The sequence below is a fragment of the Lissotriton helveticus genome, chromosome 5_1 (assembly GCF_964261635.1).
Source record: "Lissotriton helveticus chromosome 5_1, aLisHel1.1, whole genome shotgun sequence".
NCBI classification, from domain to species: domain Eukaryota; kingdom Metazoa; phylum Chordata; class Amphibia; order Caudata; family Salamandridae; genus Lissotriton; species Lissotriton helveticus.
The window spans coordinates 1,947,422,388-1,947,447,808 of NC_136065.1; the positions used below are offsets into that span (position 1 = coordinate 1,947,422,388).

General features: G+C 47.0%; 1 protein-coding gene across 1 annotated transcript in view; it reads right to left on the bottom strand.

Annotated features, from left to right (window-relative positions):
• The window catches only part of GPR179 (G protein-coupled receptor 179), a 289,378-nt gene that overhangs the window by 18,220 nt on the left and 245,737 nt on the right, over positions 1 to 25,421 (bottom strand). Inside the window, exons 4-8 of the mRNA XM_078645602.1 lie at positions 20,497 to 20,726; positions 14,035 to 14,103; positions 6,298 to 6,407; positions 4,819 to 5,057; positions 2,100 to 2,238 (exon numbers count right to left, since the gene is read on the bottom strand). Of these exons, the coding sequence (XP_078501728.1) occupies positions 2,100 to 2,238; positions 4,819 to 5,057; positions 6,298 to 6,407; positions 14,035 to 14,103; positions 20,497 to 20,726 (787 nt within the window). The remainder of the gene's footprint in view (positions 1 to 2,099; positions 2,239 to 4,818; positions 5,058 to 6,297; positions 6,408 to 14,034; positions 14,104 to 20,496; positions 20,727 to 25,421) is intronic.

Below are 25,421 nucleotides of genomic sequence, written 5' to 3' on the forward strand. Positions count from 1 at the left end.
ACCGCGCCCGCATGGTTCATCTGACCTGCCACAGGCCTGTGCAGCCTTACTGATCTCGTACTGCTCCGTAGAGTCATCCTGACATCATGTCACTGTCCTGTGAAAATGTTCTTACTGTCCAGCAGGCATTCAAGAACTGCCACTACCCGCAGTAGCTTTCCTGATCTCTCGCTGCTCTGCATGACACAGGACAGTCCTAACCTTTTACTGTCCCACGAAGCATTCATGGCCCATCACTAGCATGAAGTGCATTTCTTACAATCCCTGCCATGTGGGGAATTCCTTACCATGCACTGGCTTGCAAAGCATTGTTATATGTAGATGTGTATAGCGCACTAATCACCAGAGAGGGTATCCAGGCGCTTGAAGCATTCCTGACCCATCAATGCCCTGCTGGTGATTTCTGACCCGTCGCTGTCCCAGGGGGCATTTCGGACTTGCCACTGCCATGCAATGCATTTTGAACAACACTGCCTAGTGTGGCTTCTCTGACCTGTCACTACCTTGTGGGGTATTACTGACTTCTCACTGCTCTGCAGGGCACTCGAAACCCATCACTCTCCTGCGGGGCATCCTGTCCTCTCGTTGCCCCGTGGAGCATGTGTGGCCTTTCAGCACAACGCATGGCATCCCTGACCTCTCTGTCCTACAGTGCATTCATGCTCTGTAACTGTCTTGCTGTGCATTCCTGATTCGTCCCTGTCCTCATGTGCACCCTGACCTGTCACTACCCTCTGGAGCATTCCTGGCCTATCACTGCCCTGTGTGTTTCCTCTCCTCGGAGCTTTACTGCTAGCCTTTGCTTTCATTCTGTTGTCAGCTTCGACTGTTGGTCTTTGTTGTAGGTGTCCAGTGTTACCTTTTGTTGTTTTATGTAGTTAGTTATTGGTTTCTGGTGCTAGTCTCTGTTGCTGTTCTCCTTCTTTGGACTCTGTGCTATTGTTGTCTCATATTCATCTGTGTTGCTGCTATTTATTGTTAGTCTTACGTTTGGTTTCTTGGTTCATTTCTATTGGTCTCTGCTATTGGTATCTGTTATTGCTCTGTATTCATTGGGCTCTATGCTATTGTTCTCTGTGGCTGCTCTTTATTGTTGATCTTTATGCTTGATTCTTGTAGTATCCCTTTTAGATTGCATCATTGGAATTGTTATGTTTCTTTGTGCGTTCTACATTCTGTATGTGGGAGTTGCTCAGATCTTTCTAGCTTTCCTATCTTGGTGGTTGTACAAGCTGTTTTCTCCTGTGAATAAATTACTTCTACTTCAAGATTGTTTCCTACATACTTCAATTCTGTTGGCTCAACTTGTTGGTCTCAGCTGTTGGTCTCTGTTGCTGTTCTTTATTTTTGGCCTCTATGTTTGGTAGCTGTATTTCGTCTCTTTTGCTGGTTTACTTTTTATTGGTCCCTGCTGTTAGTCTGTGATTATTCATCTCTAACTACCTTTTATGGTTTCTGCAGTCAGTATATACTGTGAGCCTTTATTGTTAATCTACTGTTAGCCTCTGTTGCTAATCTACAGTGTGGTCTAGTGTTGATTTCTGTAGCCAGACTCTATTGTTGGTCTCTATTGTCACTGTAGCGTTGATTCTTGATCTTGGTCTCTTATATTGCTCTTTATTTTTGGCCTCAGTGGTTGGCATCTGTAATTAGTGTCTGCTGTCGTCCTGCTGTTTCTTTTGTATTGTTGGTCTCAGCTGATGGACTTCAGTGTTTACCTATGTAGTTGCTCTCTAATGTTGGCTTCTGTTGTTCATCTCAGTTGTTGGCCTTGGTTGTTGGTTTCTAAAGATATTCTCTATTGTTGGTCTCTAATTGTAATTTCTATAGTCGCTGTTTTTGGGTTGTACAGTCGCCCTATTGCTGGTCTCGCGTGCCGTTGGCGTTCTCTACCGCTGTTCTATATTGTTGCCTCTCTTGATTTCTATAGTCAACCTTCAATGTTGATCTCTATCCTCTGTTCCTCTCACTCCCTGCTCTTGGTCTCTGCTGTTGATCTTTGTTATTGCTCTGTATGACTTGTTCTCTGTTGAACAATGATGCTAGTCTCTATTGCTCTGTACTGTTGTTTACTGCTGACCGTCTGCAGCCAGACTCACCTGACAACATGGAAGGCAGCAGAGATCACCATTTCATTGTGTAGAGCCACGCCCATGTACCGAGGCTCATGGAAGGCAGATGGTACCGTCCTGGTGGCATAACACAGGAAGCTCCCCCAGCAGAGGAAGAGAAATTCGGCTGTAAGGAGAGGAGACAGGTGTCATCAACAGAGACTCATCTCAGCAACAGAGGTCAGCCATGGGCTAGCTACTTAAGGTGTCACCAGCAGGCAGGTGCCGGGAATCCAGGATTTCATATTGCATGATCAAATCAGGAATTTTGAAGCTCGGCAAATCACCAGGGATGGTTTCAAGGCACTGGGGTGGCTGGCTGCTTCGAGCTGAAGTGTTCATTCGAACAGCCAATTCTTGAGTAGGCCTGGGCAGTGAACTCTGCTCCGTACGCATAGTTTGTGGAGTTTTGCACACTCTGCGCAGCACACGGAGTTCTGAAAAACTCAGCATGGAGTAGCAGAGTTTCTTCCCCGCTCGCGCTCTCACCAACGTTAAGTTGGCAAGTGGGAGCGAGGAAAAACCCAACGCTAGACCACCTTCCAGCGTGATTTCTCAACGTGGGCGGGATCTCGGATGGTCGCCACCGTTCGCGATGAGAAACCTTCCGTTCATGTTGAGGAAGCTGCCGCTCGAGTAGAACTTTCACTTGAGCGGCAGAAAGAAGCAGCGCCCTCTTTGGCCGCGTCTGCTGTCATTCACGCTGATTTTACAGCGCAGGCAAAACACCCGGCACTAAAAATCAGCGCAAATGACGTGAGTTTATTTGTCAGTTTGCAGAGTTCTACGTAGTGGAACTCTGTGAACTCCGCCCAGGCCTAGTCTTGAGTCATGAGAGAATGGCTTAAGTTCAATAATAAAAGGAGAGATGCAGGGAAAACAGGTTTTCAGATTTCCTGATTTTCTGAATTTGCAAAGTTTCCTAGCATGTCTTCACAAAGTTTTTCTGCACATTTAAAGAGAACTTTCACTGTATTGCAAGATAATTCAGGAAACCAGTTATTTCAGGGAAAAAATCAAGTAAAATTACAGCAATAAATATAGTGAATACAACTGGTAACAAGGATTGGTAAAGTCAATAGGGCTTGCCGTTGGTGCCTGATAGCTTTGCCAGTGCCTTTGGTGATGCTGCACAGCATTGGGAAGATTCAGTGCAGCATGGTCAAAAGTAAAAAGTATACATTATTTTTTCTTAAAAAGGTGGGATAATGCAGAGGCTCATTTTCTAGGTGTGCACTCTTGTTACCATGCAGGCACACCTACAAAGCGATGTCAGCACCTAATAAGAAAGAGAAGTAGCGCAAAAGCGCTTTTTTAAGGTGGAGGCGCTATTCTTTATATTCAACTGCACTGGAACTGGCAAACAAAGAGATAGATTATGTAAACTATACCCACATTTCGAGGTGTACCACACTTTGTCCATTTTGTTTTCTAGATTATTCCCGTTTGTAACATTCATCAAACATAGCCTGACATTTCATGCAACTTTACTCAGCACTTCTTGCACACTTTGATTATCTCGCCAGCAGCCTTTGAACAATATGGCCTAGCAAATAGCATTGGCTTTCTTAGGTAAGTTCCACGAGTGTTTGTGTTTCCGAAAATTCCTGCCGATTTGCAAAAAAGCAGGATTTTTATTGTCCAAAACCATGCAGACTTAAAAACCAGCACTGACTAGCTCTTTTAAAAACCTAAATAGACAGGTCCAAAATAAGGAGTCGTGGGGAACAGTTTCTACCTTTTCTACCTCATCTTTACAAAAGTTACAATATCAAGGGAAGGATAGACCATCTAAAATAAGTACACACTGAACCTGGAAAATGTATACAGTACTTTTCTCTGCCATGGAATTGCAAAGGAGATGAACACTGTTGTATGCAAAGTATACTTATGCAGAACCCCTTTACACGTGTTATCAGGTTCTGTGCAATATTAATTGTTTTAAAAGTAATTATTTTCAAGCAAATGTGGCAAAACAAAATGTGTGCAACCTCCAGAAACTTTTCCATAGGGCAACGTGGGGGTTCCAACTTCGCACACACTTAGGGGCCTGCCAACCCGATCGCATCGGAATCACTTGTTCGGATTCCTTTCCGACCTACCTATTTTGATGGAGAGCCCGGCTGCCATTTGGAAATTCTCCATTAATCCCTCGGGCGGATCTTTCCGGACGGGGGATTTAGATGGGAGATTCCCAGAGTGTTTCCGTGCCAGACTTTCTGACACAGAAAGGCTTTCGGAATCCTACTTTGGGGGGCCCCCATCAGTGCAAGCCCTCCGAATGGCAGCCTAGGGGGCACCTATGGTGCCCACCTGTTGATCTCTGCACCCTGTGGCAGGTACTTTAAGGTGCCTGCCACCGGGTGCACGGATGAACTGCACCTCTGCTCTTTGCAATGAGAGCATGCGTTCCATTTGGAATGCATGCTCCCATTGAAAAGTATAGGATTGCGACCGAACAGGATTCGGTCACATCTTACTTGCGGGGCTGGAACCGACAACAGGAGGTCGTTCGGTTCCAGTTCCCAACCGATGTGGATGGACTCCGGTCCATCCAATATCAGAATTGGCCCCTAAGTGTGAGCATTACTGAGTGAGTGAAGAAGGCAAGAGGAAAGGCAGGAGCCTTGAGATGGAGAATAAAAAGAGAGACTGCGGAACAGGTTGATAGTGCAGGTGTGGGGGAATAACCGAGTGGGACACTCACCCACAACCATCATGTAGTCCCAGCGGTCGTGGTCACAGAGGTAGAAGTAGAGGCCCCCAAGGGTCTGCGCGCGGATCACCAGCGGAATGTTGCGGTCCATGTTTTCCAGCATCCCCACTGTCCAGGCCGTCAAGAACCAGATGACCAGCAGTAGAATCACTGCTAGCATCTTCAACACTCGCGCGCTGGTCATGTAAGGCACCCGTTGGGCAGTTCGCGACAAGAAGACCTTGAGTACTCTGCGGAGGACAGAAGAGGTCACAGCTGAGAACATGGCTCCCATGAGTAATGTTTGTGTACTAGGCTTATAGGTGAGGAGTGAGGGAGCTCTCCTGCATATGTGAGAACAGAGACTAAGAGGGCTCATAGTGATCAGCCAGGGCCATCCAGGCTGCCTGTGCCCAGCCACCTCCTTACCTACACACTCAGCATTGTCTCTGGCGTTATCTACGCTTGCTTAGTACTTCTACTCTCCTACGCTTATCTGAATTAATTTACTGTTTTGTGCGCATCACGTCTGCTGAGAGGCTGTTCTGTACACTTACTGTCTGCCCTCTCCCTCAAATATATATTTCCAAATGTTAATCTAAAGCACCCTCCCGTATATCTACTCTGCGCCCATAGTATCTAGTTATAGAATTATTTACTCTGTTACATTGTAACCTCTTGGGACCTGTTCTTTTGCTATGAGGACTTAAAATACCTGCCCCCCCTCTTCTCAAGTTGCTCCTCATTGAACTTGGTAGACTGTCATCAAAATGTCTCCACTATGGTCCTTATGTATCAACGCACTTCCCCATAGGCACAGAATGGATAAAACCCTTTGGTACATCAGTCCCTCTATCTTCATACTTTTCGAAATGAGCCCTCCAGAACTAGAACCATTACTTCAAATTAGGAAATGGTACTTTAGAGGTGGCATGCATATGAGTAGAAATAAATATATTTCTCCACATTACGCCTAACTAAGGAAGGCGTACCATTTGGCTGCAATCTCAGGTTTACTGACCTTAGTTAATCTGGTATTGTGTCAAAATCCATGGGTGGATGCATGACAACGCCCATGCTCCATCCATGGAACGCCTACTCAACGCAGAGTAACGCAGGCACAACTTGCGCTGCCTTGCGCTACTCTAGATTTACTAATCGATGTAGATCTGCGCAAGGTGGCTTTGCATGGCTTAATAAATCTCACTTAAGGGCAAGGCCAACACAACCTCTTCGTAAATCTGGGTCCAAATCCTACATCGTTAATCATCATTCTACAGCGTGCATACTGCTATTAGTATGGCCTTGCAATTGTGGCTCCCAGACCTTTATACTATGCGGTAGACACAGCCTCCAGAACTGGACACACCACAGGAGCTGGGCCAGTATGCAGTAGCAACACAACCTTTAACTAGTGGTTATACCTCTCAATAGACACCCTAGAATTTCTAATGCTCTCCTCACAGTCTTGTAACAGAGGCCCTCAGGTACCTGTACAGTTTGAGGGTGATTGTCCCGTATACGATGGCGAAACCCAACATGCGCACCCATCGTAGAACAAGGCATCGGAAGATGCTCGGCTTGAAGTACAGAATGAAGACCTGCAAGAGGAAAGGAGAAAAGTTAGACAACTTTCCATCACACACAGAATACTATATGGGCTGCAGGGTTCATCACCAGGGCACTGGTCAAAGGAGAAAGCTATGATGGATACTTCCATTATGGACAGCTTTCACATGTTCAGGGATTCTGGATATGTATCACCTGTTACTATCGGACATGGCATTGAGCCCTAATCAGGGGCGGTACGTGGTAAACTTAGACAGATATTGCATGCCAAATGGTTGAGTTCTAGATAAAACCAATATTTTACTTGCAGAGGATACCATTTCACAAATAGATTTCAACCAATGGGAGGCCAAGATTCAATAGAAGATAATTTCCTTTCATTCAATTTATGTATTCTAATCAATGACACTAAATTTGGGTAATATACACCCCAAACTACTCTACAAGGCTTCAATATTGTCCATTGTTTATTTATTTACCTCTTCATGAACGAGTAACAAATCGTGAACCTTCTAATGCCAATCAGGGCTCTCACTGTTAGGTGAACATTGCAGGAGCAGCTTCAAAGATCTCTAGTCATTAAAACTGAACGCTCCAATCACAAACAAGAACATTTCTTTGACTTCTACAGATAGTGCATTTTTTAGCATAGTGAAGCGTCTTCTCTCCTAAATCCTGTATTCCTATATAATTATATACTTTTATTTTATTTTTACTGCACTCCACTGTAGAGTGCATTATTTCACTTATTGTCTAAAAAATAATTTCCTGTTTGGAAAAAAAGCATTATTTTCACAACTGCACCAAAATAAACACGGAAAAAATACTTAATTGCTAACGTGTAATACATCCAAATATTTTGCTGTCTAAGGGTTCTGGAGACATTTACATACCACTTGGTTTTCAGCCTCGAGGTTTATGTTGTCGCTAGAAACCGTCAGTGGCAATATTGAACCATATCAAACAGTTGGAGGTTTTGTTTTTTGAGTGGGCGTAACTCTAGTAATTTTCTGCTGCGTACTTATGCAAAATTTCAGCACATTTATGTGAGATTACGCAATGAGCATAACCCAGCATTAAGCCATTTTCTTAGTGTAAAATGCCCAATGCATCCAAAAGGGGCCAGGTGGTGCATTATGTGCAAAGAAAATAGAGCTAAATGCAACAGAACATGATCAGCAGCAACCGCTCACACGGTTCCTATGCTCTTGCGGTAGGCAATTTATGTCCCAAATTACACTGAATTGTGCAAGTGGGTGTAATTGTCAGCAATTTCGAGGCACAAGTGTAATACGAGATTACTGAAACAGTACCGATTACACTAGCGTAATTAATATGTTGCCCAGGCCTCGTTATGTTATATTATTCGAGGTTTCAACAGATATCTCACGTTCAGTGGCCGAAGACAGGTACTGCACGTCATTAAATATGACGTGTTAGAGGGCGGAGGCTGAGGATGCTCATGTCTGGAGGCAGAGTGAATTGAGGTTATCCCAAGGACGCGCGCCAATATGTGCAAGTGCTAGAGGGGGAGGGGGAGAGTATGCCCCCTGGGAAGGTTGTCTGTCAATGACATTGTTCAGAAATTACTGGAGCTGGCGCTACACGGGGCCTGGGCACCTCCATGGAGTCCTGAACAGATTGTGCTTCCCGGCTCTGCCATCTGCTTCCTCCTGGGGGCGGCGACTCTCTTCTTCACCTCATTGGCACACGGAGTCCAGGAGGACTGGCAGCGGTGCCAGCTAGAGGGATATCCTCGCTCTGATTGTCCTCTGTGCCAACGGGGGGCATTGAAACATGAAACGAGCAAAAGAGGTTCACACTGAGCCCATGCCCAGTTTAATAACATGTATGAAACTGTAACATTACTGCCATTGGTATTTTTTACCACAGAAACATTTTGCAGGTTCCAGTTACAAGAAATGGTTTATTCACAGCAACAACAAAAAACACATGGCTAAGTTGGCATTGGAAAGTATAGGTGCAAAGTGACCCCCATGTGAGGAAAACACAAACACAAAAACTGTGAATAGCAGTGCAAAAAATGGTTTCAAAGGTATGCTGATGTAGAAGCTACTGCCCATAAATTAGTCAATCAAAACAGGCCTTTATTTCACCTGTGTACATGTTAATTATGGAATGGTAAGCACTTTGCTTGCAGGATATGTGGATGACGTTTTGACCATTGACAGAATGCAAGGGTGACGTCTGAAAGAGAATGACTCCAACCGGTTCTTAAACTCTATGCATTACAGCCAGTCGCCCAGCGGCGAGTGGCTATCACCTGAAGTCTGCACTTTCTACTGGAGGAGCGAAGGGTCTGCGTAGTGTCTAGAAGCGAGCCTGCCTGCTAAGAAAGGGAAGGAGAGTGCCTGGCTCCCCAGGAGGAGAGACTGTCCAAGAGGAGAGGCCCAGCGTGTTCCTGGCATGAGGAAGCCGAATGTCCCAGAAACCAGCGCTTTGCAAGAATTTGCAGCCTATCTTGGGTCAGGGTACAGGATCTGCCCCCTGCCGACACCGGAAAAGAGGAGCCGTATTGTCATTGAAGCGGGAACTCAATTGCCTGCAAAGCCGCAATTGCCAAAGACATATCCCCACTGGTGAATAAGTCCAGAGGCCACAACTGCAACGCCTGACCCTGGAGGCCCGCAACTGCAGAAGATGTCTTGCAATTGCGCAGAACCTGCTGCGCTGACTTCATCCAGCGATTCCCGTTGCAAAGGGATGTGGCCACTGAGGTCAGTCACCACTGAGGCCCCTGCAGTGACAAATAGTAAATGCGAGCAACAGGGATGTGAGCTGGGCCCACCGTGCTACTAGATCTGCAATGACAATCGAGCAGGTAAAGCAGAGCAGAACAAGAGACTCAACATGCACAGAGGATTCTGGCGTGAGAAATTAAGACTTTTTGCCCGGGTAAATGTCTGAGATGAGAGCTGTGGACCTGAATTGCACATCTGACTAGCAGGGTAAGCAGAAGTGAACCGCAACTGAGCCTAGTTAATGCCTTTACCTAGGGATTAGTAGACATATAAGATCTCCTAGGACATGGAGAAAGTACCATGTAGGAGTGTAGCACCTTATTGAAGATTGTAAATGAGGGCCATATGTATCAAGATACCCATTTGCGATTCTCAAATAGCGATTTTTAAGAAATCGCTATTTGAGAATCGCAAATGGGTATGTATGTACAAAATCGCATTTTTTTTGCGATTCCTTAAAATTCCTTAATTGTGATTAGCAAATTGCGAATCGCAATTAAGGAAAACTTTCCCATTCATTTCTATGGGCCAGGAGGCCCATAGGAATGAATGGGAAGTTATTCTCAATTTGTGATTCGCAATTTGCTAATCGCAAATTGAGAATAATTTCAAGGTTGCAGGGGTGTCCCAAGGACACCCTGTTGCACCCCTGAAATATTCATGGGTGCACATGTGGCGCACATACATGCCCTAAGGGCATGTATGTGCGTCACATGGCACTTTGAAAAATGCAAAAATTTGCATTTTCCAAGGAATTCGCAACTTACCACCAACTAGAAGTTGGTGGTAATTTGCGATACCTTAAGGGCATTTTGCTAATTTTTTTTGCTGCATACATTGCATTTAAGGAATCGCAAAATTTGCGATTCCTTAAATGCAATTGAAAAATAAGGAATCGCAAATTTTGCGATTCCTTATTTTGCACCAAATTTTTCTTAATACATTCCATTTAGCAAATTCGCATTCGCAAAGGCCGAAATTCTGCGAATTTCGGCCTTTGCGAATGCGAATTTGCTTGATACATATGGCCCTGAGATTCTAACCCCGTAATTGCAATTCCTATTGAGGTGTGTAGTATTTTGTTTTGCTGTGAGATTAAAATATTTTCATTTATAATAAGATGAGTACTGGGCTGGACCTTACTTCATTGTGTCTGCTGGGCGACTGTTGTGTTCTGAGCTCTTGTTCCCCACACTAACTCCCTCAGAATCTAATCCTTTGACTGCTCACCCTTTCTACCCTCAGAGTCAAGTGCGGAAATGGTGTACTTGGCTCAGTTTGCAGAGTCATAGTAGGACAGACCCTAGGACATCAATGGCAGATGACCACTGCTATTGTGGTTGGGGCGCAGTAGCCCCTGTCAGCCCTGTGACCCCGCCAAATAGGCCTGATAGATTTCCCCTACTGGGCCAACTTCATCAGTGCCTCTCTGGCAAAGGTAATGGTTGTGGGCTGTCTAAAAAAATAGGCTGAGACTCTGCTCTCCTTATCTCTCCTTATTGCTCTCCTCATCCAGACGATTTGAATAACTTTTGTCTGATCTCAAACTTTCTTTTTCTCTTGAAGGTCTTTGAAAACTGTGTAGGTACTCTGTTTAAGAAGTTCAAAGTGGATAATGAGCTTTTAGACAACGGTCAATCAGGTTTCATGACCGCATGCAGCACTGAGACAACAATACTTCAGATAGTCAGTGATACTCTTCAAATACTACACGGAGGTGACTCCTGCTGTAAGCCATTTTGCTCACTTAAATATATCCAATGAAAGAAGTGGTATGAATGGCGGAGTCCTTAGCTCATATCTTCAAAACTGATGTCAATATATATACAAAGCATTGGCTAAGCCAATAGGTCTCACCTATGCGCGATCTATTGGCTTTGTCAATGTTTTTATATCCATGTTGCACAGCAGCGCAGCCGCTGGGCAACATGTCTGAAAGTTATCTTAACAGAGCATTATGACGCAGCAGTGCTCCGCATTACAGTTTTTTTCCCTTTCAGCCATGTTGCACAGCAACATAGTTTAAATAAATATGAAATTGCCAAAAATATAATCCTTCACTTGGGAAGACTTTGAACACGTGATTCCAGCTCCCAATATTAGCAAAATTGGACTTTAGGAATTCCCTAAGTGTAAAAATTCCCAACCTTAGCCTAACCCATCTCAAATGTGCCTTGCATGCGGGTGCCAGGCTGGCTAACAGAACAAGGAAGGGCGATCACATAACTCCACTCTTGATCTCTCTTGAATAGCTCCATATGGAGGCGAGAAGTATTTTCAAACTGCCCTAATTTACAAATACATTGTTTCTATATGATACCTCTGAATTATCTTATCCACAAACTAGTCATCTCAAGCTACCAACAACACCTGCGGAGCTCAGACACCCTCCTCCTGGAAATCTCAGCCTTTAGAAAGGAAAAAGGTACTGAAACAAGATTTTTCAGTGAGTGCAGTGATGGTCCATAACATGATCCCACTAGCCGTCTGTACAATTCCTTCTAAGAAAAACTTAAAAAGAGATTTAAAGATTACTGTTCCAGCCGCACTTAATCTTATAATCGTCCACCACTGCCGGAGACTAAAGGATAATGATCTAACAACTGGACTTCTAGAATTTGAGAATTTGGCGCATCTGTTTTTAGGTCGCTGCCTACCAGACAGCACAGTTGTCTGACTTTTCGAAAGACATCTTGGGGACTTTCAGAAAGTTGACATGGTAATGCATTGAATCCATGGCTTGTTATTGGCTTTGTAGTTTATAACTCACGTTTTCTGCCTTTCCATTTGCTGGCTTTATTTACTTTAGGCTTTGCAGCTTGATTTTGTACTTTCCCATGCTAAAAGCTGTGTTTACAGTATTCTTCCACGGACACCCTTTCTGTAATAAACAGGCCTTTAAATCTTGTTCTTATCTCGTCACATTTGCTGGTCATTCAAAGATCCAGGTCAAATCTCAAGCTGTGTTTTCGTGGGAGCCTGGTGTTTATTTTGCTTTCGGCAGACTTCAAAGTGAGATTGTTTCTAAAATACTTACGTACTTTCTCCATGGAACCTGCTTGTGCCCTTTTTTTAAAAAAAAGTTGTATTTTAGACATAAAATCCTTCAGCTACACAAAACATTTGCATGTTGTTTGCAAACTTCGTCTTCTTTGGTGAGTCCATTTAATTTTGTGAAACTGCCTTTTAGGAACAAAGTACAAAACCGCATTTCAGTCCCAGCATCAGCATAATATTTACACTGTTTATGGCCCATTCACTGTCAAGCACAGGATAAGATTTTTTCACTGGAAAGAGCCAGCCATATTTTAACACAATTTAACACAATTTAACAATGATTGGTTACCACTTTGATGTGTAAAACATGTGCTTTATTTATGACATCTGTGGCAACTCATTTTGGAGAGTTGAATAAGTTTAACCCTTTAAGTGCTGCCGTCGGCCAACGGTCGTCACGGGCACTACCTCCCCAGTGCTGCGTGCGACCGCTGGACGTCCAGTTCAGCACTGGATAATGGACAGCGCAGCACTGGGGAGGTTTATTTACAAGCTCCTAAGGTGTTAAAGGCACTCTTATGGAATCTTTTGTGTTTATGTTTAGGTACATAATAATTATGTGTTCCGTCTGCAACGGTGCCTTTTTCAGAATATATATTACTGGATGTAAATAGTTTCCTCATTTGGACTTTCAATGATGCTATACGTTACACTACTAAACAGCAGTCACAACCTTGCAGGCGGTAGGGCCATGATTTCAATGGTGCAGTGGCACAGGGGCCAAAAGTTCTAGGAAACCCACTGAACACCAATTATTGCTTTTTTTTTTTAACTAAGCAAGCAGTCACTAGTGAAGGCACCTTGCAGGCATTAGGGTCATGATTTGAATGATCCAGCAGGTGCAGTTGCACAGGAGCCGAAAGGTTTTGGAAACCCACTGAACACCTATTGTTGCTGTATTTTACAACTATCAAGCAATTAGGAGTGATTTTTGGGTTCTTTTGTTACCATTTCACCCAATGTAACACATAGGCTAAACCATCACCGTAATAAAAGCTGTAACCTATTGGACATTTCTGTCTACCGACACGTTATGTTACATTCAGCGCATCTATATGGCACATTTTCACAGTGTTTGTATGGTCCTAAAATGCTTCTGAATCTGGGTGCACTAACACCTCGGCAAAGGGCAGTCTCCTTTCTATAACATTAGCACTTCAGACGTGGTAAACACTATATAAATAATTATAACTTACCTTATGGCATTCCATACCAAGCATTGGCAAACCTGAGAGGGCTCGCCTATGCAAGATCTATTGGCTTTGTCAATGTTTTTTAGCCATAGTATGCAGCAGCACTAGCTTCAGTGCGGCATTACTGAGTATAGAAAAAAGGCGCTATAATGCAGTCAATGCTGGCTGTGTCATACAGCCTTTTCACATTACTTTCAACCAACTGCAATATAGCTAAAAACACTAGCAAAGCCAATAAATCTCACACAGGCAAGACCTATTGACTTTGCCAATGCTTGTTTTTTGTTAGCTGTCTTATTCCCTCTACTCACATTACTGTTCATTTAATTTGAATGTTTATGCCCTGTATATGTATTAGTTGTATATTTAGCATGTACTTGTCACCCATATACCTGTAAAGTATTCTGTCACTTAGTACACATCTGGCCCGCACTATACAAAACTGATCATAAATGCACAAAAATAAATAGGTCTTTTGAGCCCTAAAGATGGCTGCACACATGGGGCACAGGGATAGGGTAAGATGCTTATGTAGGCGTCAGAGGGACTTGATGCCTGGAGTCCAGTGGCTGTGAATGTGCTTAGACTTTGGCTCCCCGGAGCAGTGGCGGTAATGGCATCTCTAGACTTGGACACCAAATACTTACAGGGAAGTAAAGAAGCAGGGACCCGAACAGGATTGTCTCCAGCAGAATCACACCGGAAGCTCGTATCCTCTGTAAAGAAGAAAAGAGGAGAGTTGGAACAAACCACAGGGAGGGTGGGGTGTTATATCCCTAGACTTCATCCAGGGTGTTATACCGCCTAGGCTTTATCCAAGGTGTTACATCGCCTAGACTTCACCCAGGAGGTTATATCGCCTAGACTTCACCCAGGAGGTTATATCGCCTAGACTTCACCCAGGAGGTTATACCACCCAGAATCCATCCAGGGTGTTATACCGCCTAGGCTTTATCCAATGTGTTACACCGCCTAGACTTCACCCAGGGTGTTATAGCGCCTAGTATTCACACAGGGTGTTATACTGCCTAGACTCCATCCAGGGTGTTGTACCGCCTGGAATTCACCCAGGGTGTTATACCGCCTAGACTCCATCCAGGGTGTTACACCGCCTAGACTTCGTCCCGGGTGTTATACTGCATAGGCTTTATCCAGAGTGGTATTCCACCTAGACTTCACCCAGGAGGTTATACCACTTAGACTTCACACAGGGTATTATACCGCCTAGAATTCACCCAGGGTGTTATTCTGCCTAGACTATTTCCAGGGTGTTATACCACCTAGACTTCATCCAGGGATGTTTAACAGAATGTCATATACAGACACATCATCCACCATGAACAGGTTGTCCCAAATATGTACTAAATATGGTTTACAAAAGTAATTATCTGATTGGGATACATTTTACACTAATAAGCGACAGGCTGACATGACAACGATATTCTGGTCCCACACCACTGTGGTTATACATTCTAATGTATAATAGCACAGAAAGCCATTTGCAGACCTGACAATGTGCAATAACACGCAATGAGATTAGAACTGGTGTGATATTTACGAACATGCCAATGTTAAACATCTTTTGCAAACAAGCCATTGTCAAACAGCAAACAATGTGATTTGCAAAAACAACACTGTAAACCAGGTCACAATGCGATGTACAAACACAACAGTACAAAACAGCACACATTGCGATTCACAAACAACACATGATATACTGCACACAAAACAATTACAAACACAGCGCAGCACAACACAGCACCACAGAGTGTGATTTACCAGCACTGCACTGTATAAGAGTTACACCGCATGATTTCCAAACGTAACAATATAAAACAACACATTGTGCCATTTAGAAATACAGTACTGTAAAAAAGAGCACAGTGTAATTTTAACACACAAGCACTTTACTACAGCACACTAGTAAATTTACACGCACAGTGCTGGAAAACGTCACAGAGTGTTTAACAGACATAGAAAATACAGCACACAATGTGATTCACAAATACATCACTATGAAAACAGCACAAAGTGTGGGCCCAGTGAAAAACCATGATTTGGGGGTGACTCTCCCCTGCTTTTGGGGCCAGTTCTAGTATCAGTCCATGGTTTGGTGTGCCGCTAAGACAAGCAACAGTTTGTGGCTTGAAGTGCCACACCCTGTGGTCTGCGCTGCTGCTTTAAACAGTTGCATCCCTTGGTTTACGCTGCTGTTTGAAACAGTTGGAGCACACGGTTTGTGCTGCTGTTTACTCCTGTACGAGCTTGTAGTTTGGAGTGTCGCTCGCTACAGCGGCAGCCCATGGTTCGTACTCCTTCTTTAACCCGTTGCAGCATGTGTTTGCAGGTGTGTGCAACAGTAACAGCCTGTTCTGTCGGAGGCCCCTTCCTACAGTGGCAGTCCATGGCTTGTGCTGCTGTTTCTTACGGTTATAGAGATTAGTTAGTGCTGCCGGTTGGAACAGCCGCAACCAGGGATTGTGCTGCTGTTTGAAACAGTAACAGTATCAAGGTTTTGGATGCAAAGCTTGAATTAATATCCGCTAATGCAACTGCTCGGGCTGCAATCCAGTCCATCATTTTTCGGCCACCATGCCACTCTAGACAAAGGCTCGCGTTCTGCAATCCCGCTGTCTAAAACAATAACAATGTATGGTTAGACGTGTGCTTAGACGTGTGCTGCTGTTTGAAACTGCTGTAAACATGGTTTGTGCTGCTAGCTGGAACGGTTGTAGATAAGGTTTGTGCTGCTGTTTAAAACAGTTGCACCCATGACTTCTACTTCTAGGGATGTCGTTTCCTACAGAGGAAGCCCATGGTTTGGTGTTGTTTCCTCCAGTGGCAGCCCATGGTTTGGTGTTATTTCCTCCAGTGGCAGCCCATGGTTTGGTGTTGTTTCCTACATTGGCAGCCCATGGTTTCAAGTGTTGTTTCTCACAGTAGCAGCCCATGGTACGGAGTGTTTCTTACTACCGTGGCAGCCCATGGTTTTGGTGTTGTTTCCTACATTGGCAGCCCCTGGTTTCGAGTATAATGTCCCACAGTGGCAGCCCATGGTTTCGAGTGTTGTTTCCTACAGTGGCAGTCAATGGTTTGGTGTTGTTTCCTAAAGTAGCAGCCCATGGTTTGGTGTTGTTTCCTACACTGGCTGCCCATGGTGTGGTGTTGTTTCCTACAGTAGCAGCCCATGGTTTGGTGTTGTTTCCTACAGTGGCAGCCCATGGTTTGGTGGTGTTTACTACAGTGGCAGCCCATGGTTTGGGGTGCTGTTTCTCAAAGTGGCAGTCCATGGTTCGGAGTGTTTCTTCCTACAGTGGCAGCCCATGGTTTGGAGTGTTGGTTCCCACAGTGGCAGCCCATGGTTTGGAGTGTTGGTTCCCACAGTGGCAGCCCATAGGTTGGTGTTGTTACCTGCATTGGCAGCCCATGGTTTGGAGTGTTGTTTCCCACAGTGGCAGCTCATGGTTTGGAGTGTTGTTTCCTACAATGGCAGTCAGTGGTTCGGTGTTGTTTCCTACAGAGGCAGCCCATGATTTGGAGTGTTGTTTCCCACAGTGGCAGCCCATGGTTTGGTGGTGTTTCCTACAGTGGCAGCCCATGGGTTGGAGTGTTGTTTCCCACAGTGGCAGCCCATCGTTTGGAGTGTTGTTTCCCACAGTGGCAGCCCATGGTTTGGTGCTGTTTTTTATACTGGCAGCCCATGGTTTGGAGTGTGGTTCCGTCAAGGCAGCCCATGGTTTGGTGTGTTGTTTCCTACAGTGGCAGCAGATGATTTGTAGTGCTGTTTCCTACAGTGGCAACCCATGGTTTGGGGTGTTGTTTCCCACAATTGCAGCACACTGTTTGGTGTTGTTTCCTGCAGTGGCAGCCCATGGTTTGGTGTTGTTTCCTACAGTGGCAACCCATGGTTTGGGGTGTTGTTTCCCACAATTGCAGCACACTGTTTGGTGTTGTTTCCTGCAGTGGCAGCCCATGGTTTGGTGTTGTTTCCTACAGTGGCAGCCCATGGTTTGGAGTGTTGTTTCCGGCAAGGCAGCCCTTGGTTTTGTGTGTTGTTTCCCACAGTGGCAGCCCATGGTTTGGAGTGTTGTTTCCTACATTGGCAATCAGCGGTTTGGTGTTGTTATCTGCATTGGCAGCCCATGGTTTGGAGTGTTGTTTCCCACAGTGGCAGCCCATGGTTTGGAGTGATGTTTCATACAATGGCAGTCAGTGGTTTCGTATTGTTTCCTACAGTGGCAGCCCATAGTTTGGTGTTGTTTCCTTCAGTGGCAGCCCATGGTTTGGAGTGTTGTTTCCCACAGTGGCAGCCCATGGTTTGGCGGTGTTTCCTTTAAAGGCAGCCCATGGGTTGGAGTGTTGTTTCCCACAGTGGCAGTCCATGGTTTGGAGTGTTGTTTCCCACAGTGGCAGCCCATGGTTTGGTGCTGTTTCCTTCAGTGGCAGCCCATGGTATGGAGTGTGGTTCCCTCAAGGCAGCCCATGGTTTGGTGTGTTGTTTCCTACAGTGGCAGCAGATTGTTTGTAGTGTTGTTTCCTGCAGTGGCAGCCCATGGTTTGGGGTGTTGTTTCCCACAGTGGCAGCGCATGGCTTGGTGTTGTTTCCTACAGTGGCAGCCCATGGTTTGGAGTGTTGTTTCCGTCAAGGCAGCCCATGGTTTGGTGTGTTGTTTCCTACAGTGGCAGCAGATTGTTTGTAGTGTTGTTTCCTGCAGTGGCAGCCCATGGTTTGGGGTGTTGTTTCCCACAGTGGCAGCGCATGGCTTGGTGTTGTTTCCTACAGTGGCAGCCCATGGTTTGGAGTGTTGTTTCCGTCAAGGCAGGCCATGGTTTAGAGTGTTGTTTCCTACAGTGGCAGCAGATGGTTTGTAGTGTTGTTTCCTGCAGTGGCAGCCCATGGTTTGGGGTGTTGTTTCCCACAGTGGCAGCGCATGGCTTGGTGTTGTTTCCTACAGTGTTAGCCCATGGTTTGGTGTTGTTTCCTACAGTGGCAGCCCATGGTTTGGAGTGTTGTTTCCGTCAAGGCAGCCCATGGTTTAGAGTGTTGTTTCCTACAGTGTCAGTCAATGGTTTGGTGTTGTTTCCTAAAGTAGCAGCCCATGGTTTGGTGTTGTTTCCTACAGCGGCAGGCCAAGGTTTGGGGTGCTGTTTCTCACAGTTGCAGCAAATGGTTTGGTATTGTTTCCTATAGTGGCAGCAAATGGCTTGGGGTGTAGTTTCTCACGGGAAACATCCTTTACAACGCAACTTTTACCACGCAGTGCCTTTACGACGCAACTTTTACAATGCAAACCATTACAACGCATTACGCTGGGGGGCGCTCTAGGATAGGGAATAGATTTAATTTACTATCCAACACCTTCCCTAGTGTCCAAGGGGACTGGAGTTGGAATAGTAAATTAAACTATTCACTATCCAGCACCCCAAAGCGCTATGCGTTGTAATGGTATGCGATGTAAAAACCGCGTTGTAAAAGCATGCGTGGTAAAAGCATGCGGTGTAACGTCATACATCCGTTTCTCACAGTGGCAGCCTATGGTTTGGTGTTGTTTCCTACAGTGGCAGCCCATGGTTTGGTGTTGTTTCCTATATTGGCAGCCCCTGTTTTTGAGTGTTGTTTCTCACAGTAGGAGCCCATGCTACGGAGTGTTTCTTTCTACAGTGGCAGCCCATGGTTTGGTGTTGTTTCCTACATTGGCAGCACCTGGTTTTGAGTGTTGTGTCCCACAGTGTCAGCCCTAGGTTTCGAGTGTTGTTTCCTACAGTGGCAGTCAATGGTTTGGTGTTGTTCCCTACAATAGCAGCCCATGGTTTGGTGTTGTTTCCTACAGGAGCTGCCCATGGTTTGGTGTTGTTTCCTACAGTGGCAGCCCATGGTTTGGTGGTGTTTCCTACAGTGGCAGCCCATGGTTTGGGGTGCTGTTTCTCACAGTGGCAGTCCATCGTTCGGAGTGTTTCTTCCTACAGTGGCAGCCCATGGTTTTGAGTGTTGTTTCCCACAGTGGCAGCCCATACGTTGGTGTTGTTACCTGCATTGGCAGCCCCTGGCTTGGAGTCTTGTTTCCCACAGTGGCAGCCCATGATTTGGAGTGTTGTTTCCTACAATGGCAGTCAGTGGTTTTGTGTAGTTTCCTACAGTGGCAGCCCATGGTTTTGTGGTGTTTCCTACAGTGGCAGCCTATGAGTTGGAGTGTTGTTTCCCACAGTGGCAGCCCATGGTTTGGAGTGTTGTTTCCCACAGTGGCAGCCCATGGTTTGGTGCTGTTTCCTACAGTGGCAGCCCATGGTTTGGAGTGTGGCTCCCTCAAGGCAGCCCATTGTTTGGTGTGTTGTTTCCTACAGTGGCAGCAGATGGTTTGGAGTGTTGGTTCCCGCGGTGGCAGCCCATGGTTTGGAGTGTTGTTTCACACAGTGGTAGCCCATGGTTTGGTGTGTTGTTTCCCACAGTGGCAGCCCATGGTTTGGTGTTGTTTCCTACAGTGGCAGCCCATGGTTTGGTGTTGTTTCCTACAGTGGCAGCCCATGGTTTGGAGTGTTATTTCCGGCAAGGCAGCCCTTGGTTTGATGTGTTGTTTCCTACTGTGGCAGCACATGGTATGGAGTGTTGTTTTCCACAGTGGCAGCCCGTGGTTTGGTGTTGTTTCCTACAGTGGCAGCCCTTGATTTGGAGTGTTGTTTCCTGCAAGGCAGTCCGTGGTTTGGTGTGTTGTTTCCTACAGTGGCAGCCCATGGTTTGTACTGCTGTCTTAAATAATTGTAGCCCATAGTGTGTGCTCTGTTTGATCAATAACAGTCCATGGTTTGTGTTGCTGTTTGCTGTAATAATAGTTCATGGTCGGGGTACGTCTTGCCCTGTGACAGCTCACTGTTTGTGGTGCCCCTGGCCCAACAACCAATACTATGGGTTAGTTCTTGTCCCAGTTAACTCCCATGGTTTGTAACTAACTCTGATTCTGCCTTCTCTTGCCCCAGTGGATCCCCATGGGTGGTGTGGCTGCTTGCCTATATGACACTGTATTGCTTTAGGGACTATACTGCTCAGTGACAGCCCAGGGTTTGGGATTCTGCTTGCCACTGCGGGCTGGCGTGCCCTAGTCTAGCTCACTTGCCTTGCTCTTCCTGAAGTGGTAAGACACCAGCATGCTGATGAAGACGGCCAGCATGCAGAAGGCTTGGAACGCTAAGATGGCGGCCCTCAGAGACCAGTCCTCCTGCACGAAGCATGGGCTGTCGTCGACACAGGTCGCACACCCTGCCTGGCAGGGCAGACACCCCAGGAGAGTCCCAGAATCCTCTGTTCCATACTGGGGGGCGAACTGGGAGGAGTTCTCCAATATCCCTAGAAGTAGACAAAAAATTACCTCAGAGAACAACACAGATCTTCACTCACCAATCGCACACTTACAGCACACACACAAATGTTGTACGGACACTTGGGCAACCAAACCCAGGCGCACAAAGATGCACACATACAATCACACACAGGCACTCACAGAGGTACACACATTTGTAGACACATGCACACTCACAGCCGATGCACACACAGAGAGACATATACACAGCACCCAGGTTCAGACGCACAGACCATGTATACACAGCACACAGGTGCTCACACTCACTCTCACACACACACACACACACACAGACATAGATACAGAAGGGATAATAACAAAACTGAACTCACACTATGTCCCACAGGCACAATAGCATACCCTTTACACAGCAAAGGTCAATAACAAATGACGCAACCTCATCCTGGGACACACAGTAACCTTTTGTATTGTGATGTCAGGTTACATGGATAAAAGTAAAAATGATGATTTATGTGAGTAGAACTATTAAGCCTGTAGGGAAACCAGTATAGGGAGATTATGTTGTGGAACTGTGTAGATAAGCGTGTGTGTGTGTGTGTGTGTGTGTGTGTGCTTCCTGTCTGTAGAAGGTGCATTGTAGATGTGTGCAGAGCCAACAGGGGGCCGTTCATTAATGGCAGTGTTTGTGTGTTGGGGTATACCTTGCACCATGTGTGCACTTTGCAGCAGCCACCGTGTACATCAATGCATGCTTTCTCTACAGAAGGCAGCATGAGCATTGCCTTTTGTGCTCTCTCGTGTTTATATTGTTAGTTGTGCTCGGTGTACTGTCTACAGAAGACAGTGTGTGCATTGCTGTGTGTGGTCTATAACATGAGGCTGGACAGGTTCGGGTGGAGGACCGCCCCCTGCTGCTGCGACAGAAGATCCTCCCAAAGAGGCAGTCTGATCAGAGGATCGATGGCCAAGTTCAAAATCTTGGTATACCAGACTCTTCGTGCCCAGTCCGGAGCCCCAAGAATGACTTGGGCCCGGTTGCGCTTGATCTTCTTCAGCACTGTGGGCAGAAGTGGTATAGGCCGAAAGGTGTATAGAAGACCGCAATTCCACTCACGGCGCAAAGCGTCGCAAGCGAGTGCCACCTTGGAAATTCCAACGTGCAGAACTGCTGACTTTGCGCGCTCTCGTCAGTGACAAACATATCTAACCAAGGCTCTCTCCACTGCTGAAAGAGACCTTGCACCAACTCTGAGTGAAGACACCATTCGTGATCCATCAAGCACCGGCAGCTGAGTTCGTCCGCCCTGCCGTTCAGGGAACCTGCCAGGTGTTGAACCACGAGGGACATGTCCCGATGTTCCAGCCATGTCCAAAGACGGAGAGCCTCCTGACATAGGGTCCACGACCCCACCCGCCCTGCTTGTTGCAGTACCACATGGCTGTGGTGTTGTCCGTGAACACCTGAATTACTCTTCCTCTGACAGAAGGAAGGAATGCCTTCAGTGCAAGGTGAAACACCAGTAGCTCCAGAAGGCTGATGTGATGTCGAGCCCGGACTCCACTAGAGACCAGAGGCCTCTGATCTCTGCCTCTCCAATGTGGCCGCCCCATTCCAGGACTGACGCATCTGTCACCTCTGTGAACTCTGGTTGGGGAAGGGAGGGGGATCTTCCGTTGACCCAATCCTGCTCCGTTAGCCACAACTGCAATTGGTGTGCAGTGCCATCCGAGATCTGGATGCAATCTGAAAGATTCCCCTGATGCTCTGCCCACTGGAACTTCAGGTCCCACTGCAGAGCCTGCATATGCCACCTTGCATGATCCACCAGCAGGTTGTAGAAGTCCATGAGGCCCAGCAGCCTCAGGGTAATTCTCCCCAAAATCTGGGATAGAGGCTGAAACATTGGTATCAGAGTCCGAATATCCCGGACTCGCTGCTCCGGAAGATAGACCCGAAACTGCGCTGTGTCCAGAACCACTCCAAAGAAAAGGAACTTCTGAAAGGGAATCAGGTGTGACTTCGGCACATTGTTAGTGAATCCCAGTGAATGCAGGAGGTCCGCCATAGTCTGGAGGTGGGAGACAACAGCCTGGGGCGAGCCTGTCTTCAACAATCAGTTGTCAAGATAGGGGAAGACGGGACCCCTGATCTGTGCAGATGAGCTGCAACCACTGCCATCACTTTCCTGAACACACAAGGGGCCCTGGTAAGGCCAAAGGGGAGCACCGTAAACTGAAAAACGCTCGTGGCTTACTGTGAACCGCAGGTAGCGCCGGTGGGCATGCAAGACGGGGATGTGAAAATAAGTATGCTGCAAGTCCAAGGAAGCGGTTGACAACTCCGAGATCCAAGAAAGGACGCCGGCCTTTGTCCTTCTTGGGTACCAGGAAGAAGTGGGAATAATAACCATGACCTACTTCTGGCACAGGGACTTGCTCAATAGCTCCCTTGGCCAAGAGAGCCGTAACTTCCTGACGGAGAAGGCCAAGTGATCCTCCGACATGCGATGGAGTGTTGGTGGCATGGAAGAAGGGGTAGTCTCGAAGGGGAGGGAGTAGCCCCTTCGGACTGTCTGCAAAACCCACCTGTCCGACGTGATGTGCCAGCGGGGGAGGTGATGGCATATCCTGCCGCCCACTGGCCCTGAAAAGTCAGACTAGGAAGTTTTGGAGGCAGCTGCAGGGAGTCATTGGTGGACTGACCCACCCTCTGGCCCCGGGCTCAAAGCCTCGGCCACCCTATGCAACACCACAGCGAAGGAAGCTCCCTCCTCTGTAGCCACGGTAGGGGGAGAAAGCATACTAAGGTCCGATGTGGTATGCAGACCACTGGCATCACCCAAATCCTCTCTTCAGTCTGGCTCTTCAAGCTGGTCGGCCAGAGGGTCAACAGACCCCTCTCAGTCCTCCTCACCCTCCTCTAGCTGCTACTTAGGGTGATAGTGAACGCCTGGGAAGAACAGCGGTACAAAAGTAGCCTTCGGCATTGGTACCGGCGTCTGTCGATGCTGGTCTAGCTCCCTGTCGAAGTCGAGAGGGAGGCTGGGGTCGACGCCGGCCAGGGGCGCAACCGGCGTCGGAGATGGCAGAGGCATCTACAGAGGAATTGGGCGCTGATCCTGATCAGGTCTGAATCCTTTGGAGCCCTGCGTTGCCAAGGCCGGAGCTGCCGACAACGAAGTCCTAGATCCCCCAGCCGAGTCTGCAGGGCCGGAAGGCGCGCCAGCGGAGTCTGGCTGCCCAAAGATAGAGTAGAGGGCTTTGTAAAATGCACAAAGCTGGGCAAGGGACGCTCCGGCTCCCGTAAAGGGAGGGAAGCATGGAGCCGTCCCAGCAGGCTTCAGGGGCGGAGCCGGTGAATGACGACCCTCCGTGTCTCGCGTCGCGTCAGCCGATGAACGGGGAGAAGGCAAAGAGTGACAATGCTTCTTCGCCTTCTTCTTGTGCGTTGACTTACCTGATTTTTTTTTTTTTTAAAACAAACTTTATTTTCATTTAAGGCTCTTTCACATCCAATACATACCCAACCGGTATACAGTGGCCCTTCAGTACTCGATCACCACTGATGCCCCCAGTATAATATCGCCTCATTTCGTCAAATCCGGTTTAAGCCAGTAAACTGTTCCACAGAAAGAGTGAGGCTTTTCCGGCAGTGAAAATGATATCGCAGTTGATCTGTGATACAGTCTTGTGGGGCTTGATTGTGTCGCTCAGTACTCATTCCAGCACTGCCAGCCTCTATGCTTCAGCACAGAAAAAAAAAAAAAAGAACGCCCCCCCCAACTGAACCCCCCCTCCCCCGGTACTCTCCCCCCCACCCTTCTTCCCCCCCTTCCTTCAGACATGTCGCTTTCCCTAACAACACGTGCAGCTACTCAGTATATGTTCCATACACTCCAGTCGAGCCCTATGTCATTAGTCCATATCTCCGCTGAGAGGACGCATCCACTTTCATGGTCACCCCTCCCATTCTCTCATCACACTGCCTGCTGTTGCGGCCCCATGTGTCAAAGAGGACACTCATAGCTGAAGAGGTCAGTCATCATCTTCGGCCGGGTTCTTGAGCAGATCCACCAACGCCACCCAGGCTCTCGCCGAATCCCACAATTTATCATTGTCAGTCTGCCGAACCGGAGCGTCCCCTCACATTCCACCCACTTAGTAAAGTCTCGGAGCCATCGCTCAATGCTAGGGGCCGCGGCCGCCTTCCAATGGCTAGTTATTTCACGCTTGGCTAGAACTAACCCCAGGTCCAGGAACTTACTGGTGGTTTTGTTGCGGGAAGTGTGGGGGAACCAGTGGAGCAAGCACACCCCTGGTGCGTTGACTTACCTGATGATGAAGACTTCGATGACGAATGGTGGTGGTGGCTCCGCGACCGGTCCCGTGACCTTCCCCTTAACTAGGACCTCGAACGGCGCAGAGCCGACTGCCGAGCCTCCAAAAGTTTTCGGGACCGCTCCTGCAAAGACTTTGGGTTTAGGGCCCGGCAGTCGGAGCACAACTTTCAGTCGTGGTTGCGCTCCAGGCACACAAGGTGCGGATCGGTGACCAACATCAGTTTGTGAGTGAGTCACAAGACTCGAAACCGGGTCAAAAACTTGACATTCCTCGTGCACCAGGAGTCATAAAACTTCAAAAAAGATGTCGACAAATAGTCAAAAATGTTTAGTCAAAAAATGTCTGAGAGGACCGCTCTCTCCGGATCTGCGCTGGCTGGT